Consider the following 21,051-nt stretch of genomic DNA (forward strand, 5'->3'; position numbering starts at 1 on the left):
GTCTGTAAATTTGACTATTTCAGGTACCTCATATGAACCACTGAAGTATTTTTAACATGGGGTGTAAACGGATCTGCATTTTGGAATATTCATATTTGCAACTTTTTAGAGGATGGATAAGAGGAGAAGGAGGCTGAGTTTAGGAAAGCCAGTTAGGAACCTAGATGATGCATGAGGGCCACTTTGGCAGCGGGGATGACAAGAAAGGAAAGGATATACCACTCAGAGTATAGAATCCTCAGGGTCCTGGATGTAGCATGAAAGAGAGGGAAGAGCCAGTTTTGATGCTATTTTTCTCTGACTTGGCTAATACCCAGCGTGATAGGGAATCCAAGAGGAGCTCCAGGTTTGGATGGGTAGCAGAAGTGTGGGTATTCTGCCCCCTGTGCCCTTCCACTTACTGCTTCTGTGTAAGTAGTAAGTAGCTGGCCTGACTTCCAGCTGTTAGCACCTGCATTTCATTGCCTGAGGACTTTCTGGTGCCCACAGGTGCCCACTTTGCAACTCAGAACAGCAGAGTGGAAGTGCCAGGAAATTAACACCTTCCCAGCTCCCCAGAAGCTCTCAACCAAGGATAATGGAGTTGTGTGTAACTGCCCCAGCTCCTTGCTCCTCCAGTGGGATGACGCTGAGGCTCGTAATTAAATGTTGGTTCCCAGAGTTGCCCACTGGGATTATTAGCTTCAGGTTCCCACAGTGGTCACTTGCTTGCTGAAGCACACTTTATTGGCTGCCCTTCACTCCCTGTCTCACCTTCTCACTCCCCTGCCCGTGTTTTTTTTTTTTTAGATTGGCACCTGAGCTAACATCTGTTGCCAGTCCTTTTTTTTTCTTCTGCCCAAAGCCCCCCAGTACGTAGTTGTATATTCCAGTTGTAGGTCCCTCTGGTTCTGCTATGTGGGACGCTGCCTCAGCATGCCTGACGAGCGGTGCTAAGTCCCCGCACGGGATCTGAATCAGTGAAACCCTGGGCCGCCAAAGGGGAGTGCATGAACTTAACCACTTGGCCATGGGGCCGGCCCCCCCTGCCTGTTTTTCACACCTCCGAAATAAACAGTTTGCTCTCAGATCTTTACCTTAAGGGGATAGATTTGGGGAAACCCAAACTAAGACAGGATCTGGAGAAAATGATCCATTTTAGGTGTGACATCAATGTGGACGTGTTTGTTACGCAGTTGGAAATCTAGGTCTCTGGATTAAGGGAGATATGGACTTGGGAATACAAATCTGTTCTTAGAAGTTACAACCATGAGAGTGGGTGAGATTGACTGGGAAGAGGTAGGATGGAGAGGAGAACTGAGGCTGGACTCTTGGGGAACCCTGACCATTAAGGTAGGAACAAGAAGAAGATTCTGAAGGACTGGAATGGGTTAGCTGAAATGGAAAGAAACCAGTAGAAAGGAGAGGAAAGAAAGTGGAGCAGGGAAGGTAGGAGCAGGGTTGGCCTTGAACCAGAAGCTCTGTCCTCTCAGAGTAGAGGGCAAGGAGCAAGGATGGGAAACGAAGGTTATTTTGTTTTGCTTTCCCTTAGTGGCGGGTGCATCCTTAGCTACTCTCAGGAGTAACTACAGGCACAATTTGTGATGAGAGCGGTTTCTGTTTGGTAACCCTCAAATTCTTTTCTCTTTGGGGGCTCCCCTCCCGACCCCAACTTTCATAAGAAGCAACATTCCCTGCCTGAAGACTAGCAACTGTGGTGTTATGTGTCCCACAGGGGAGGCCAAACCCAGGCTCCTATCAACGCCTGTGTGGACTGTCTCCCATTCTCTCTGGTTTCCGCCCTGTGATGAACAAGGATCCCTCGCTGTACTTGCATGTCCCTGCAAAGACAACGCCACCCAGCTTTATTGAGATATAATTCACATACGATCACCTTCATGTATGGAAAGAGTGCAGTTCAGTGGTTTTTAGTGTATTCACAGATATGTAAAACCATCACCACAGTTAACTTAAAAACAGTTTTTAATCACCTCTAAAGGAAACCTTGTATCCTTTAGCAGTCACCTCCGTATCTTCTTGTTATGGACTGAATTGTGTTCCCCCCCCAAATTCATGTTGAAGTCCTAACCCTCGAGATTCATGTTGAAATCTTAACCTCAGAATATGACCATATTTGGCGATAGGGTCCTTACAGAGGTGGTTAAGTTAAAATGAGGTCATTAGAGAGAGCCCTAATCCAATTTGACTAGTGTCCTTATAAGAGGAGGAAACCTGGACACACACACAGGTGTGAAGACACAGAGAATATCGCCATCCAGAAGCCAGGGAGAGGGGCCTGGAACAGATCCGTCCCTCACGGCCCTCAGAAGGAACCAGCCCTGCACACACCTTGATCTCGGACTTCTGGTTCTCAGAACTATGAGGAAATAAATTTCGATTGTCTAAGCCACCTAGTTTGTGAAACTTTGTTATGGCAGCCTTATATATACTCTCAGTCCTTTCACTGCCCAGCCCTCGGCAACTGCTAATCTACTTTCTCTCCCCCTAGATTTCCCTATTCTGGACATGTCATAGGAATGGAATCGTACAACATATGGTCTTTTGTGACTGACTTCTCTCACTTTGCATAATGTTGTCAAGGTTCTTCCATGTTGTAGCATGTAATAGTACATCATGCCTTTTTATGGACAAATAATATTCTAGTTTATGGATATATCACATATTATTTATCCATTCATCAGTTTATGTGCATTTGGGTTGTTACCGCCTTTGCTGTTGTGAATAATGCTGCTGTACATACCTATGTGCAAGTTTTTATGTGGACATGTTTTCATCTCTCTTGGGTATATGCCTGGGAGTGGAATTGCTGAGTCATATGGTAACTTCATGTTTAATCATTTGAAGAACTACCAGACTGTTTTCTAAAGGGCTGTACCATTTTACATTCCCACGAGCAGTGAATGAGGGTTCTGATTTTCTCACATCCTTGCTAACACTTGTTATTATCTGACTTGTTTATTCTACTCATTCTTGTGGGTGTGAAGTGGAGTCTCACTTTGGTTTTGATTTACGTTTTCCTGATGACAAGTGTTGTTGAGCATTCATATCCTTCTTGGCCATTTATATGTATAAATATAAATATATATATATTTAGAGAAAGATATATTAAGTCTTTTACCCATTTTTATATTGAATTGTTTATTTTTTTGTTGTAGGAGTTGTTTATATAATCTGGATATTAAACCCTTATCAGATACATGATTTGCAAGTTGCTTCTCTCATTCTGAAGGTTGTCTTTTCACTCTCTTGATGGTGTTCTTTTAAGCAGAAGAGTTTTTAATTTTGATGTAGTCCAATTTATCTATTTTTATTTTTGTTGTGCTTTTGGTTAGAATTTTTAACCAAATCTAAGTCTTTAGAATTTATCCATATATTTTCTTAGAAGAGTTTTATAATTTTAGCTCTTACATTTTAATCTTCCATCCACTTTGAATTGATTTTTTTTAAGAAGTTCTTTTTTTTTTGTTGAGGAAGATTGGCTCTGAGCTAACATCTGTTGCCAATCTTCCTCTTTTTTTTTTCTTCTCCCCAAGGCCCCCGTACATAGTTGTATATCCTAGTTATAGGTCATTCCAGCTCTGCTACGTGGGATGCTGCCATAGCGTGGCTTGATGAGCAGTGCGTAGGTCAGCTCCCAGGATCTGAACCAGCGAACCCCGGGCCGCTGAAGCAGAGCACATGAAGTTAACCACTTGGCTATGGGGCTGGCCCCTGAATTATATTTTTGTGTATAGTGTGAGGTAAGTGTCCAACTTTATCTTTTGCATGTGTCTATCTGGTTGTCCCAGCACCGTTTGTTGAAAAGACTATTCTTTTCCTGTTGAATGATCTTGGCACCCATTTTGAAAATAAACTCACTATTGATGTTTGGATTTATTTCTGGACTCTCAATTCTGTTCCTTTGGTCTATATGTTTATCTTTGTGCCGGTACCACACTGTCTTGATTAATATTGTTGTGTAGTAAGTTTTGAAATCGGTAAGTCTGAATCTTTGTTCTTATTTTTCAAGATTGTTTTGGCAATTCTGGGCCCTTGCAATTCCATATGAATTTTAGAATCAGCTTGTCAATTTCTACAAGGAAGTCAGCTGAGATTTTTGATAGGGATTGTGTTGACTCTGTAGATCAATTTGGAGACTATTGCCATCTTAACAATGTTGGTCCTCCACTCTATGAACATAGGATGTCTTTCCATTTATTTAATTTCTTTCTTTTCTTTAATTTCTTTCAACAATGTTTTGTAATTTTCAGAGTATAAGTTTTGCAATTCTCTGGTTAAATTTATTCCTAAGTATTTTATTCTTTTTGATGTTATTGTAAGTGGAATTGTTTACTTAATTTCATTTTTGGATTGTTCATTGCAAGTGTATAGCAATACAATAGATTTTTGCATATTTATCTTATATCCTGCAACCTTACTGAACTTGTTTATTAGTTCTAATAGGTTTTTAGTAGGTTCTTTAGGATTTTCTAAATACAAGATCATGTATACTATATTGTAGCAACTCTGGGTACTGACCTCTCCCTCTGGAACTTCTTATTTTTACTTACTTGTTACTTTAGTGACTGTGTGGATTGTTTTAGTGAAGCCTGTTTCCCCCAACAATGGTAAATCTCTGGTGTTGCTCCTCAGGAAGGCACAGCTTTGGGTATGACCACTGTCACCCTTGGATGACAGTGGTGTTGGTAGGGCTCTCCTCCTCTCTTTCCCTGTCCACACCCGGCTGTTGAACACCATTAATTGTTGGCTGATTGCTCTCTTGTTTTCAACAATGTCCTGGGGCATAAATTGCTCTAAAAACTAATCTAATAAAATTCTGGCTCCTTTGAATAGTTTCTGACATTAATATTTGATATTTGTTCTGATCTCAGGAGGGCTCCTGTGTCTTATGGCAGATTAATCCTTTTATTCCTCTCTGTCTCTAGAAAGTTTCTTTGCTCTGAAGTCTACTTTATCTATTATTAATATAGCCATCCCTGCTTCCTTTTGATTAATATTTGCATGATATATATTTTTACAATTCTTTTAATTTCAACTAACCTATATTGTTATATTTGAAGTGAATTTCTTGTAGACATGTTTTTAGATTCATTCTACTGATTTCTGTTTTAATTGGTATAATTAGATTATTTACATTCATGTGATTATTAATATGTTACAGCTTCAGTCTGCCAATTAATTAATTAATTAAATTTTGTTCCATTTTTCTGTTTTATTTTCCTGTGTTCCTGTGGAATATTTGAACATTTTTTAGAATTCCATTTTGATTTATATGAAGTGTTTTGATTGTGGCTTTTTGCATATTGTTATTAGTGGTTGCTCTAAGTATTACATTATGTATACATAACTTCTCGCAGTCTACTGGTATGATCATTTTACCACTTTGAGTGAAGTGTAGAAACCTTACCTCTTTTTACTCTCCCACTTATAATTTTCTACCTACATTTAGGACTTCATCAGACAGGGTTATAATTTTTGCTTCAACTATCAAACATAATTTAGAAGTCTTAAGAGGAGACAGAAATTTTACTGTAATTACACATGTTTATTATTTCTTCCTAATGTTCCTAGATTCCTTCTTTTATCATTTCTGTTCTGTTGAGAGAACTTCCTTTAGCCATTCTTTTGGGATGAGTGGGCTAGGAACAAATTCTCTTATTTTCCTTTATCTGAGAATGTCTGGATGTCCCTTGATTCCTAAGGGATTCTTTCTTTGGATATAGGGTTCTGGGTTGAGAGTTCTTTTTGTTCATGACTTGAAAAGTGTGTTACTTCCTTCTGGCCGCCATGGTTTCTGATGAAGAATCTGCTGTTATTTGAATTGTTTTTCCTCTGAAGGTAACTGTCATTTCTCTCGCTGCTTTCAAGATTTTTCCTTTGTCTTTTAGTCTTTCAGAAGTTTGACTATGATGTGTCTTGATGTGGATTTCTTTGAGGTTCCACTTTTCGAATCTGTAGGTTTATATCTTTCTCCAAGTTTGGAAAGTTTTCAGCTTTTATTTTTTGAGTACTTTTTCAACTTCCACTCTCTTTGTCTCTTCCCTGGACCCTGATGACATAGTCTTTTATTATAGTCCCACAGGTCTTTGAGGCTCTGTTCTTTTAATTTCTATTGTTTTATGTTCTTTGGTTATTTTTTCTGGCTAGAATAGAACATTTGTTGTCTAAATAGTTTGTTTTATTAGGCTACCCCTTTCCTGATCCTTTGACAAGAGAGCAGACTTTTCTTGGGGCTCTTGTGTCTGTGCCCTGTGGTATTTCCAGCTTGCCTGTTTCTTCAGCTCCAAGTCTGGTATATGTGAGGCAAAAGAAAACCCAGGGAACTTGCCACTGTGTTATTACTCTGGCCCTGAGTTTCCTAAACAGTCTACCTTCTTCTCTCCATCTTTTAGAACCTTCTTGTGTTTATTTTATGTCTAATGTCCAGGGATTTTAGTTGTACTTAGTGGGAAGAATAGGGACAACGTCTGTTCCATCTTCTCAGAAGCCCAAGTCCTTGCTTTGTGTTTTTTTGAATTATGTTTGCTTTTTATGAAAGTGAATTTTCTTTTAAGAGGCAAGCTGTCCAATAGAGTATCCCATATTCTGAATTTGTCTAATTCTTTCTCATGATTAGTTTCAAACAATTTCAGTGAGAGGGCTACACAGGTGATGCTGTGTGTCCCTTATCGCATTACCTGACGAAGCATGCAGTGTCAGCTGTGGTCGTGGTAAGCTTGGTCACTTTTGTCTTCCTTTCTGTAACTGGTAAATTGTCTGTGGGGTGAAACTTTGAGAACATGTGAACATCTTCTTCCCCAGCACTTTTAGTCAATGGTTTTAGCTTGTTTTGATGAATATATTAAGGTTTACAAAATGTTGGTTTTTTTCTAATTCTGTCATATCCTTTACATTTATAATTCTGTACATTTATTATATGTGTATTATTCTATAAAGAAGAACTTTATCTTCCTTATCCTTTTATTCTTCTTTTAGTATCAATGTGTGTTAATTAGTTTTTTATAATTTGTTACTGTTGTTATATTTTTTTGTTGAAATTGTCCCAAATAGGCCAAATTGAGTTCCTTCAGGTTCACTCCTATTGTCCATTTGACATGGCCCCATTAATCTTTGGGCATTTCCTTGATTTCTGGGCACCACATGATGTCCTAGACTCATCTTGTTTGTTTCATACTCCACACCTGGGAATTGGCTATTTTTCCAAGGATCTCTGATTCCTTTTAGTAGGGAATGGTATTTAGAAATGTAGATACGTTTCTAAGGGGGAATAGTGGGAAGATAATGTACTGAATTAAAGTAGTAATTCATAGTCATAACTGCTCCTGTTTTCTTGGTGACTTAGGTTCTTGTTCAAAATTAGGGAGGTAGAGTTTCAGTGTGATAGTATTTGTGAGCTCTGTCTCCCCCAAAAGAATGGATTTCTTGGGGGTCAGTCCAGTACCTTTCCCATTTTTATATTCGCAGTGTTTAGCATGGTTTCTGGAAAAGAAGAGGCCTTTAATAAATATTTGGACTTAAATTGTGCTAACTAAACTTATAAACTATTCATTTTATAATTCAAGTATTTTTCCAATTTTCTGACTCTGTAGAGAATAGTAAGGGATCTGGAAAGAAGGTGCAGTGGAAATGTTCATTGACTGCGGGCAAATCATTAAATGTTTCGGAACTTGTTTCTCTTGCTGGATGGCAAGCATTTTATTGGCTTCAGCGTACTAAAATGCTGTAATAAGCTCTGAGGCTGTTCTTACCAGGTAATAGTAAGGCAGTGGACATGACTCACTTTGAGTGATTGCTGAAGGTGACTTTCAAAGCTTTAAGCTCACACTGGAAGTGAATAGTGTACAACTGATAATTCAGCCTCTACATAGGAGACCTACAGTTTTTCTTTTGCTGACTGACACTGCTACTGTATTGTTTTATGACTTTTAAGTCAATTGCTCAATTTCTTTTCCTCATTTTCATCTGGAAAAGAATGTGACAGTATCCTAAACAAATTGAATTAAGATGTAATGAGAAAAACACTAAAACCTTTTAATACGTAGTAATTAAATAAAAGCTGTATTATAAGCACAGAACTTAGTCATTACAAGTGGCAACAAAGGAAGCCTGACGTCATATCCTTGGGTTTGTTTTTATTTAAAGGAGTTGTAGTATGGCATTTTAACAAGAGTTCCAAATGAAAGGGTACTTGCGGGCTGAGTGTAGCTTTGAGACTATAATGATAAGGGGACTGTAAGGTTATAGTTTTTTCAGTTTACTTTAAGTGGGTTTTGGCAGAAGGGCACACATAAAGTGGCTTTATTTATAACCTGCATTTTGAGTGGAGGAACAGAACCTAAAAGGGAAGACTGAAATATTAAACACTATATTTATCGAGTAAAGGGTGTGTGTATGTGGATTTTTTTTGTGATTAGGAAGAAAAATTTTATTCCATCATCTTGGCAGAGTTAGAGGTATTCTCTGTGTGTCTTAGATATCAAAATACGAGAAAAGTTGTGGATCTTTTACACCCATAAGTTTAAAGAAATTTTTTGTTTCCTGAATTTAATTTCTCTTTTCAAAAAGTAGTTCTTGCTTGATGTAAAAATTGCAAACAATATAGATGTATGACTTAGTGAAAATTCCCAATATTTTCCCAAGTGTTTTGTTTCTATTCTTCCAGAAGTTTTCTGTGCATACACAGGAATATATAGTACATATTTGTTCTCAGAAATCTGCTCGTACTTCCATAATCACACTGTGCTGCTGCATGGTTTTGTTTTCACATAACACACATCTCTGTATGTCAGTGTGTGGACATCTGTATCATTCTTTTTCATGGTCGAATTCTGTGGATGCACCCTCATTTAGCCAATATCCTGTTGATGGGCATTTGGATTATTTCTCATTTTTTCCTGTTAAAAGCAATGCTTCAGTAAACCTCATCGTGTGTTATATCCTATTTGCCCACTTATGTGTATTTTGATAGAATTGATATCTAGGAGTAGGATTACTGAGACAAAAGTTGTGGATGTTTAAGATTTTGCCAATTGTTCTGCTAAAGCGTTGATCAGTTTGCAGTGGCTGAGAATGCTTCCCTCTGAAAATTACGTCAGGTGCTCCCTTTTCTACACTCTAAAAGTACCCTGTATTTCTCCTCTGTAGCACAAGTCAGAATTGCAGTTAAATAATTATGTACTCATTTAAAAAATTCCTCTACCCCCCTTTATTCACCACTTAAATGTATAAGTTCTGTGTGGACGGAAACATTGTTTCTACATTATTCATATTTGTATCTCTAGCATCCAGCATGATTCCTTACACATAATGTGTACTCAGTAAATAATAAATATTTCCCCACACTCTCGCCAACCCTTTATATTATCAGTGTTTGCCAGTCTGACAAATATATCATAGATCGTTATTTTACTATGTGTTTGAAAGTTATTAATCCATGTGAGTAACCTTTCACATATATTTTTTAACTATTTATATTTCTTGTGTGTTTTTTTCTCTTTTTCCAACTGGATTGTCTTATAATTGACTCAAAGAGCTCTTTATATTTTAACGTGATGCTGGCAGAGTTGCACGTATTTTTATCTAGTTTGTCGCTTGTCTTTTGAATTTGTTTATGGTGTTTTGGGCCGTGTAAAAGTTTTAAAGTTTTATATAGTAAAATTATGAATCTCTTATTTATGGCTCTGGATTTCATGCCATGTATTGAAGGGTGTTTCCTACTCTGTGTCTTTAGAATTTCATCTAGTACTTTTTGATAGTTATGCTGAATCTACATTGTCAAAATACATAACCGTTTCTTACTCCACAGTTTCCCTTATAATAATCATTTGCCTTAGTTTTCTGGGTGAGTATATATTTGCTTTCTGCTAGTCCTCATGGTGAAGTCTCTGTGGACATTTTGCTTGGCCGGTGCTTGTTCTCTGGGAGATTCCTCAGGAAGGATCCAGAGGAATAGTTTTTCCCGAGTTCTTCCATGTTCATAACAGTCAACCTATGACCTTTATACTTGATGGTCTGGTTGGTTGGTTACAAAATCCTTGGTTTATGTTTTCTTCTTTGAATATCTTCAATATGTTACTCTACTGCCGGCTGTCAAAGTCTGATGACAATTTGATTTTTTTCCCCTTCTAAGAAACTGGGTTATTTTGCCTAGGTGCTCAAAGGATTTTTTTTTCTTTATCTTCAAAATCTAGTCGTTTTACTAGCAGTGTTTCTGAATTGACTTTTCTGGGTGCAGTGAACCTTTTCAACATGTGGTGTCATGTCTTTTAACCTGCTTAGGAATACTAGGTTCTAGTTGTCATCTGTTTTGTGAGCCTCACTCTCTGATGTGGTTTTATCGTGGGGAGATTAGTCTACCCAATATTCTCTTTTTTCTTCTCATACCTTTGTGTGAGATTTGACTGTACTTCCTTTCTGTTGCTCTCATTTAAGCCGGGTGGAAATGGTGAGCCGGAATAACCTCTGAGCCTTCTGAGTTCTCTCTCCTATTGTTTCCACAAGGTGTTCATATCTGCAGCCTTGGGCCTAGTGAGATGTACAGGCTCCGTTTTCCTCCCCTGTTTTTATCTGGGTCTTCTCTTTCCTTTGTCCCTAATGTCCCTCTCCTGCTCAATTTGAAGTGCACCCCCAGCAGTTTTCCTCATTCTGGGCCTTTGTCCTGGAAGAGAACTTTGGTTGGTTAGATTTGAGAGCTCATAGGGTTAGAGTTTACGGTGGTCATGGAGAGGCTCACTGAGAAGGGGACATATGAGCAAAGCCCTAGAATAGGGAAGGGAGTTAAATCATTCCAGGTGGAGGAAGCAGCCGGAGCAACAAAATAATGTCTGGTTGCCATGGTTTCTCCCTTAGTCCTCTTCTCCTTCCCCATGGTTGTGCTGGGTGGCCCAGGTCTCCTTCGGGCTGCCTCCTGCCCACTTCCAACTGTGGTCCACTCCTCAGATATGATGGGTATTACAGTGGGCACTAGAGGTGCCCTTCAAGATGGTGACCCTGCCTTCTGGGGACAGCTGTATCCTGCAGGGTGACTAAGTTGGCACATCCCAACTCTTAGGCTGTTACTCCAGCCCCATCCAGGTTTGGCAGAATTGGGCGGGTGTGCTCACAGTCTGTGGTTTAGGCCTGTGGCAATTTTCCTACTTTATCTGAGATGCTTTTCTTCCTTGTTGTTAGTATTGTCGTTCAGGTTGGAGGTCGCAGGTGAGGGTGAAGCAAAGTAACTCCGACTCACTTGTATTCGATTAGAAACTGACTTACATCTTATGCTTCATGGTCTGGTTTTTCTTTTCCTCCCCTCTCTTAGCTGGAAGATGTGCTTGTTATGTTTTTAATTCCCTTGTTTGTTATCTTTATCCCCTTAAACAATATACTTCAAACATATTTCTCAATTTTTCAACACGAGGAAGAAATCTTTGATATACCTTTCTGAAAAAAATAAAATAATTGGCACTCCCTATACCCCTTAATCTCCAATTTTTGTGACCCTTTGGGATTTTTTTGTTATTATTGTTGAATTAGTAGTATTTTTACATTGTTATCTTATTTTTCTAAACTTCTTAAAATTGCACTCAGTTTTGTAGCCAGAGTTAACATAGGTTATTTAGACTTAACTCTATTTATGTTTAATTCTGTGCTTGCCTGGCTTCAGTGCTACTGATAGCTCAATCATTGTTTGTACTGAATGTCCTGACCAGGTGCTCTGGACGTGCAAGTGAGGAAAACAGACAGAAGTCTCTGTACCCTGGAGAGTATGTGTGATTGGAGGCAGCAAACAATGAACCTAGTAAATGAGTAAATCAAATCCTATGTTAGAATGGAACAAGGCTGAACCATAAAGATAAAAATAGAATAGAGGAAGTGAGATCCAGGGGGCTGGGAGGGATGAGTTAGAGTTTACGGTGGTCAGGGAGAGGCTCACTGAGAAGGGGACATTTGAGCAAAGCCCTAGAATAGAGAAGGGAGTTAAATCATTCCAGGTGGAGGAAGCAGCCGGAGTGAAGACCCAGAGGAGGAGCATGCCCGGTGAGTGGAAAGGCAGCACAGAGGTCGGGGGGCTCCAGGGCAGGGTGGGAGACACGCTTGCAGGGGTGAGGAGAGCCTATGGGGATGCCTAGTAGACCAGTGCACAGACTGCTCTTTCACCCTGAGTGAGGTGGGGAAGCCGCTGGAGGGCTCTGCCGTAGATGTTCACATGGTCACTGTGGAGAGTGGACTGTAGGGTGTTGAGTGGAAGGAGAGATGAGTTGGCTCATTGCAGGAAACCGTGCAGGCCATGTTGGCAGAAGGGATCAGGGTGGTTTCATGCTGTGAGCTTTCCGTTAATGAGCGCGTCACTTACATTTAACTTTTAATCAGCTGGATTATGACTGCATTTTTCTGAAGGATTCTCGAGTGCTATAATCTTCGAGTTCTTTCATGTTTTATTTCCTTTAAGTACGAGTGACATTCTAGCTTGGTAAAGAATTCTTGGGTCCCTTCTTTCCCTCCGCACTCCATTGGCATTGCCCTTTTGTCTTCTGATATCTGATCTTGTGGAGAAGACTCGAGAAGATTGTGGAGAGTCTAACTTGCTTCCGTGTTATGGGTAATCTGCTTCTGCTTCGTTTTTGGCAGGTTATTTCTTTGTCCTTGAACACCAGGTAACTTTGCCAGGATTTATCCTGTCTTGACTGCACTCCACTGATTTTTCTTAGTATACTGTGAAACTTTTCAGTCTATGGATTGAGTTATTTAATTTCAGGAGAGTTTTCCTCTGCCATTAGTTTTGCTCAGGTCTTCGGAATTAACAGTTATGTGTATATCACATCTTTATTTTCTATATCTTGACATCTTTCTAATCACTTGCATCCTTGTTTTCCTCTCTTCTATTTTCTCAAACAAGTCTTCTAATCACGACTTTTTTAGCATTTCAGTTTGACTTCTGGCTATTCCTCATGTAACGTTTATCGTGTAATGGTGTCACTATTTCCTCCATTTGTGTCCTTTCCGTCTTCTACTTGCTGTCTTATTAGCTCTTCCATGATGACTCATATTTCTCCCATATCTTTCTTTGGTGGAGAACAGCGCCCTTGGTAGGATATTCTTTGCTTCTGCCTCTTGCTTACTTTAGAGAAGTCTAGAACTTGCTCAAGATCTAGAGAAGTGTGTATCAATTCTTGTAATCCTCCCTCAGTCTTGTTCAGTGAATTCCTGCCTCTGGAAGAATGTCTTTCTTGCCCAGGTTTGAGGCCATTCTCTACTTTCTTTGTAAGCTGAATTTCTTTCTCTACTTTGACTTTAAAATAGAGGAGGAGAGTAAATAAATGTGTCTTCTTTTATAAGAATTCCAAGACATATAGCTTAAAAATTGCATTTTGTGAAAAAAATAATAAATAACAATGTACATAATTCAACATGTTCAAAAGGAGATATAGGGGAAAAAGAAATTTCCTTTCCACCTCTCTTCCCTAGTGCTAGTTCCCAACCCTGGAAAGAATAAATCTATAGAATACATTCCCAGTGTGGAATTGCTTTGTCCAAGAATATGTGCATTTGTAAATTTAATAGATATTGCCAAATTGCCCTCCATAGATGTTATCAGTATATATTGTACTAGCAAAAAATGAGAGCCTGCTAGCCGATTTCCTCACATTGTCACTAACAAGATGTACCACTCTTTTCAAATTTTTGCAATGCTGATAGGTACAATAGATTTAGTTTACTTTGCATTTTCTTTATTAAAAGTGAGGTTAAGCATCTTACATGTTGAAGAGCTATTTGTAATTTTTGTGAACTGTCCTTTGCTTTTGCACATTTTTATTTTGGGTTAATGGTGGTTATTTTTCTTGGGTTTGTAGGTACCCTTTATGTATAGGAAAATTAACCTTTTGTCTGGATATGAATTTTTTTTCTTACTTTATTCAGTAATGTTTTTTAACTGTGTTTGGGCTGAGTTTTATATATGAAGAAAGATTTGGTTTGCATGGACTTGATTTTTTTGCATGTAGTTGATTTTTTTTCTTTAATAGCTTTTGAGTTTTCACATTATAAATAGAGAGACCCTAGACAACAATATTGTATTATAATCATCAAACTTACTAACAGACTTAATTATTCAAACCACTAAAAAGAAATAATTATGTAATGTGATAGAGTTGCCAATTATTGCTACAATAGCAGTCATATTAACAATATATAAGTGTATCAAATTAATGTGTTGTACACCTTAAATTTATACAATGCATGTCAAATATATTTCAATAAAAAAATTAATAGAAAGACCTTCCCCATTCTCACTCTCAAGACTCTTCTAAGTTTTCTTCTGCTAATTATATTATTTTAGTTTTTTCTATTAAATATCTAGTACTGCTGGAGTCATTTTTGGTGTAAAGAGTAAAGTAGGGCACCCAACTATATTTTTTCCAGATGCCTGACCAGCTGTCTCACATCATTTATTGACTACATCCGTCCTTTCCATTGGAATACCAGCTTTATCACCTATTAAATTCCTGTATGTGTTTGGACCTAATTCATGGTTTGTCAATTCTGTTGATCTGTTTGTCTATACATTTACCAGTATCAAACTTTCTAAAATTTAGACATAATATTTTTTAAAAATACTAGTACAATAAAATTATTTTGGAGAGAAGTCATGTTGGAAGATTTTAGTAGTACCTTCACGATAAGATATTTTTAGGTGATCCTTCTAGGCATAAACTGCTGTTCATTGTTAGGACGTACATTTACATACGTATGTGCTTTGGGTTGATTTTGCTGATAGAAATAAGGACTTTTGGTTGGGCATTCTACCTTCTCTTACCCTGGCTCCCCAGTGATATAGGAAATGAATTTGCGGGATTGGCAAAGGAAATTAGGGGTTTTTTTGGCTCTGGAATATATTGACTCTATTTTAGGCTCAACTTAGGCTCGTACTTGATAGCTTCGCCTTAGTAAACATCCTCCTTTGGTTAAACTGGCCGTGGATATTCTCCAGTCTTTAGACGAGTGCATGACGAGCCGATGTAGAGGAAGTTCTTTAAGCACAGTTTCAGAGTTACAGAAGCACGTCTTTCTAATTATGCTCTTGCAAGTTTGCTAACTGCTTTACTGAAAATAATACATGAAAATGTATAGCATAGTATGTCCCAAATAAGCACTTGGGTATTTCTTTTAAAAAGTTGTAATTTAAATTCTGTTATGAACTTGTCAAATGCTTTCTTTGAAAATGTATGTTTATATAAGCATTTGTTTTAATGCTGTTTCTTCCTTAGCATTTTTTCATTCATTAACTCAACAAATATTTGTTGATTACCTGCTCTATGTTAGATACTGTTCTAGGTACTGACCATCAGTGGGGAATGAAACAGACGAGAACGCTGCTCTCATTGAGTTTATAACCTAGTGGGCAGATAGGCAATAAATAAGAAAATTTCAGACTATGATCAGTTATTATGGAGAAAATAAAGCCGGTGATGTGATAGTGAGTGACCTTGTAGAGAACATCTGGTGAGAGGTTGGTGTAGTTAAACTTAACATTAGTCACAATTCATTAGAGAGGCAATGTGGGAAAGTGGAGAAAGCATGGGCTTTAGAGTTAGATAAAATCCTGTGCAAATCTCAGGTCTACACACAAGTTGTGTGAACTTCAGCAAATTACATAACCTCTCTGATCTCCAGTTTCCTTACTTGCCCTGAGGGTGAAAAATAATACCTAGCTAATAGGGGCTTTTTGAGGATTAAATGTGACAACTTTAAGCAAAAAACTCTAGGAAAGTGTTTGATCTGTAATAGTTGCTTTATAAATAGTAGATAAAGTATTACTAGCTTAATTGCCTTCTTCATTAAAATTTTTAAAGTAAGAAATTTCCCCATGATTTCATTAGTTTTAATATCTTGTGCCTAATAAGATGTTTCAAAGAAAGCACCTTTAAATAGTCACTCCTGCCCATTTTCACCATGGTAACTCCTGAAATGGGGACTGCTGGCACCAGCTTATTCATTTCGATGAATTGTCATATTTTAATGCTCATCTACTGTTGGTCATATTTTCTTGCAATCATAAGTAACAGAAACATTTGCATTTAACATTGTATTAAGACAAATTTTAGTAGAGCTAAAATGTAATACATCAAAAAAATCTCGATACCAAAATGGAATTCTAGTACAGAAACATCAGCACCAGCACAGTTTTATCTCTTGCACCCTGAAGAATATGACAGACTGTGGTTCAAAGGTATTTTAATACCTCATCCATACTACTAGGATGGATCCTAGTGGGCTGAGATCCTAATAGGCTGCAGACTGCGAGCAGGACAGAGCCCCAAGATACCAAGTCTGTCAGGCTGCTGATTGGGACTTTGCATAGAGGAGATTCTGAGGCCAAGCTGAAGTTACCACTTCTTCGAAAGGCAGCCCAATCAAATACTATCCCAGGGAGGAGTGGGGCTTATACGAGGTTAGGGAACAGGGAAGCAGGTAAGTCAGAATGGTGAAGCTACAACAGGCCAGAGAGATGTAGCAGGAGTCTTCATACAACAATGAGAGAAGGTAGGAAGGCTCGGGTAACAACTAAATGGATGTGAGGTGTGTTTCTTAATGTAGGATCACATATGTATTCCGAACACACACAGTCTGTTGCATGTTTATTTGCCCTAGAGACAGGGCCGCACTAAATAGCACCCATTCTTTTTTCTTTTCCTTCTCTCTCAAGTAAGGGGGTCCTTCCTCTGTCCCAAGTCAATGGGGAAGGGATTCTACCAAGACTTTTGTCAGTATCCGTTACTCGTTTGTATTTTTGACTTCCCTGTCACCTGATTTCTTCTCCCTCTGCCTATAAACATGCTCATATGCCTCCTGTCTTAAAAACTCCACCCAAATCCTGTACTCTGACCTCTAACTCTCAACTTTCTTTCATGGCTAAGTTTTCAGGAGTAGCCTGACTCCACTTCCTTTATCTTTCATTTCATCCTTAATTCTGTGACCTTGTTTCTAACTCTGTCATTCTGTACACTTTGTTCTTGCTAAATTCAGCAATGACCATCCAGGGCTATGTTCACCTGCCCACTGGACACTTCCAGCTGAATGTCTCAAGCATTTCAAATTCAGCATGCATTGAGCTCTTTATCTACTTCTGTGGTGTGATGATTTTCAAATATATCCACAAATTCTTTATACTTTTCCTTTCAAGAGGTAGAGCTGAATTCCCCTCTCCTTGAATGTGGGCTGTGCTTAGTGACTCCCTTCTAACACATGAAATAAGGCAGAAGTGATGGTGCAAGCCTTCAGGGTCGTTAAAGACTTGTGGCCCTCTCTTTGCTTTCTCTTTCTTGAATCACTTGGTCTGGGGGAAGCCAAGGGCCATAATAGAAGGATATTCAAGCAGCCTATAGAGAGGTTCACTTGGCAAGGAATTGATATCTCCTGCCAACAGCCAGCGCTTACTTGCCAGGCGTGTGAGTGAACTCCTTGGAACTCTGGCCCCAGATGACCCTTCAGATGATGCAGCCCCAGCTGACGCCTTGACTACACCCTCAGGAGAGGCCCTGAACCAGAACAATCCAGCTAACCCTCTCCATGATTCCTGACCCACAGAACCTATGATTTAATAAATGTTCCTTGTTTTAAGCTGCTAAATGTTGTGGGTAATTTGTTACACAGCAATAGGTAGCCAATATACACAGCACACCTGTTTTCCCATTCTTGGCGAATTGTACCCAAACCAGGCAACTCTTCCTTCCTCCCCAAAATCCAACTGGTGATCAAGTCCTGTTATTTCCATTTAGGTGTCTGTTGATTTGGCCTCTTCTGAATTTTGTTGTCACTCTTAGTTTAATATTGCTCATCTAAACTGTTTAAATTGCCTCTTAACATGTTTCTTTCTTCCAGCTTTACTCCCTTATAATCTGTCCTCCACATTGCCATCAGAGCCGTTGTTCTAAAACATGGATTTGACCCTCTTGCTTCTTTGCTTGTTTTGTCCTCATTGACTAGAGGTTATCACGTCCAAACACCTCAGCAGTGCAGGTAAAGCTATTTGAGGTTTGATCCCTGACTTGCCTTCCTCCTATCTGACAGCTTCATCTCCTGCCTCTCATGCAGGAGAGAGGTCCACCATCACAAAAATGCTTCTTTATATTGTTTTGCAGCATTTCAGTGTGGTTTTTAAAAATGACAATCATATATGAAAAATATATCTGAATTTGTAAAGAAAACTTTCAACTACTGGAGAAGTCAAACTTGTGGAGACTAAGCAGCCTACCTTGCAGTTTGGTCATATCAAGGTATCCTAACCTCTTAGTATTAAAAATCATGATACTTTGCCTAAGGTTCGGGCTGCTCCAGATATTGACTGCTGAGATATACTACGTAAGCAAGTCACCTGAGATCATAGAAACGGTCTTTATTGGCATTGTCAGTGTCATGAAGAAATAGTTTTATATCGTTCCTCATTTTAAACATCTGTGTGAATGCCTTTTGCCTTAACAGCCAGTGTATTTCAGTGTGAAAAGCAAAGCGTGGCACTCACTGTCCATTCTGCACATTGAAAAGACAGATTGTCCATGACTGTAGTTTGATTCGAAATGTTTATCCCTTTATCAGTACTGAGTGAAGATCAGCTTATTTATTTCAATCGTCAGCTCTTCTCTGAGAACAGCAGTGGTGCAGATTGGCATGAAGGGCCGTGTCCTCTACCCCGTGCAGCAGCTCCCCTCCCCCCAGCGCCCGCAGAGCTGGTCCTCCATCAGTGCATGTCCCTGGGCTCCTCCCCACCGGGAGCCTTGGGTGTGCAGTGAATAGGACAGGATTATTGCCCTCATGGAGCTAAGGTTTTTGCGTGTGTGCTTTTCTTCTGTATCATATCCAGTCTGTACTTTGCTGCTTATTTGTTCTATTTCTCCTTTTTCTTACCTATTATGTTTCAGATCCATAAACTATTTTAAGTCTGTGTCCTCATTTCAAAATACTTTGTTCTCCAATCTAAACATACAGTAACAATTGTGCTATTAATCCTTGTGCATACAGACTTAGAAGTTCCATTTTAAAAATTTCAAATATAATAAGAAAAGCACATTCCTATAAAAATTCAAATTTAGAAATATAGACAGTAAAATAGGAAAAGTCCCCCTTTACAATCCCCACTCCAGCTGCCTCCCAAGAGCCATACACACAAGTGTAGGAAAGGCTGTTTCCTACATTTTTGCCAGTGCTATTATCCCTTTACAAAATATTAGTCTATATGATGGGTTTCAAAAGATCTTCCTGCTTTAGTTCATGTTGGTTGGATACTGGGTTGGCTAAGCATCTTTTCGTATGTTTATTAGTCTTTAGTATTTTTCCTTCTTCAAATTGCCTTTTCCTGTCCTTTGCCTTTTTTTCTCTGGGACTGTTTGTTTCTTCTTGAGTTAATTTTGGTAATCTGTGTTTTCCTAGAAAATTACGTGTTTTGCCTAGTTTACAAATCCATATATGTAATTAGGTCCTCTTTCTTGATTCTAAATTGGATAGCTTCTTTTTTTTCTTCCTTGATTAGATTTTCCAGAGGTTCTGTCTTGTTAGTCCTTTCAAAACACCAACTTTTAGGGGCTGGCCCCATGGCCAAGTGGTTAAGTTTGCGCATTCTGCTGCAGCGGCCCAGGGTTTCACTGGTTTGGATCCTGGTTGCGGACATGGCACCACTCATTAGGCCATGTTGAGGCAGCGTCCCACATAGCAGAACTAGAAGGACCCACAACTAAAATATAGAGCTATGTACTGGGAGGCTTTGGGGAGAAAAAGGAAAAATAAAATCTTTATAAAAATAAAAACAAAAACACCAAGTTTTAGTTTTATTAATCTTCAGGACCATTTTTTAAATGTTTTCTGTTTCATTAATTGCTGCTTTAGTCTTTATTCACTTCTTCCTTCTCTGTTCTGTGGATTTAGGGAAGACTCTTCCTGCATACGAGGAAGGTGGGAGCAGAGGTTCAAAGGTTGTTGTTGGGGCTTGGGAAAATATTTGTTAACATCATTCTGCCCCCACCCACCATCGCAGATACAGACAATTCAGAATCGGTGAAGAACAAGAGTCAGGAATGAGACTGATGGAGATGGGAGGTCAGCTTTGCTAATAGTCAGGCTGAATTGGAGAATAATGCTTAACCTGTGGTCACAGTCGGCTTAATGACTCTCCCTCTCTGAGTTAAACTTGACCAAGAAATTCTTAGAATAAATGCTTTTTGGAAGATTCAACAAGAAGCTAGTTAGGGTTGAATAAATCAATTGCTCAGAAACACTGATGGCCACATGGCCTCAGCGAAGTTAAGTCTGCATAGTTCCATTTGGAGACTCAGATTGGGAACAAAGAATAATGTGTGATGTGGCAGTCCCTGATTGGCAGCTGACTGAGCAGGGCCAGAGTAAGGGCATCCAGGGAGCTGGTGGGGAGCATGGTGGAAGGAGGTGATCTTGGGGTTCAGACTGGGCAGGGAGGCATGTGAGACCAAGAGGGGAGGAAGGAATCTGACACTGGGGAAGCTTGAGGGGCTTCCGCTTAATGTGAAGAAGCAAGGCAGGCTGGGAGCGAGCGTGGCAGTGGGGCAGCTGAAAGAGGGGCAGCTGGAGGCCAGACGGGCTCTTTCACATTCGAATCTTGATAGAAGGAGAGTTGGACCGATGGGCACGTCCCCAAGTATGATGGAACTTGTAGGGGACTGAGGCTGAGTCATTCCTCAGACTCTCTGGGGCTCTTGTTCTTTCCCAAAATTAGTTTAACATCTGCTTTGAAACCAAAAGAGTCACTGCTTCCTATTCCTGGCTAATTAGCCAGATTCAAACATATGCATAGCCTCACTCAGCATCCTCACACAGCCAAGAGGGAAGCCAATGTGAGTGACAGCTGGATGGATGGCATTAGAAGCAGAGGGTGGCCAGTGCTGGGGTGGGAGGACAGCAGGGAGGGTCCATCCCTTGAGCCAGACACACCTCGTGGCGATGTGACTTCTCAGGGTTCCTTTAGGTGTGTGTATTCAGCTGGCACTATAGTAATGCTTTTTAAAATGAAAAGATATCAGTGTGTTGTAACTGGTAAGCTGACCAAAC

The 21,051-nt window shown here is 39.3% G+C and overlaps 1 protein-coding gene across 8 annotated transcripts in view; it reads left to right on the top strand.

Moving 5' to 3' along the window:
• SPECC1 (sperm antigen with calponin homology and coiled-coil domains 1) overlaps positions 1-21,051 on the top strand; it is a 281,001-nt gene that overhangs the window by 35,512 nt on the left and 224,438 nt on the right. The window contains exon 1 of one of the 8 annotated variants that reach the window (XM_070481963.1): positions 11,889-12,018. The exons of 6 other annotated variants lie outside the window; for them this stretch is intronic. In XM_070481963.1, coding sequence (XP_070338064.1) covers positions 12,012-12,018 — 7 coding nt within the window. In that variant the 5' untranslated portion in view covers positions 11,889-12,011. Of the gene's footprint in view, positions 1-11,888; positions 12,019-21,051 lie in introns of those variants that run through there. One more of the 8 variants, XM_070481968.1, reaches the window with a different exon arrangement.

The sequence above is a fragment of the Equus asinus genome, chromosome 13 (assembly GCF_041296235.1).
Source record: "Equus asinus isolate D_3611 breed Donkey chromosome 13, EquAss-T2T_v2, whole genome shotgun sequence".
Lineage (NCBI taxonomy): Eukaryota > Metazoa > Chordata > Mammalia > Perissodactyla > Equidae > Equus > Equus asinus.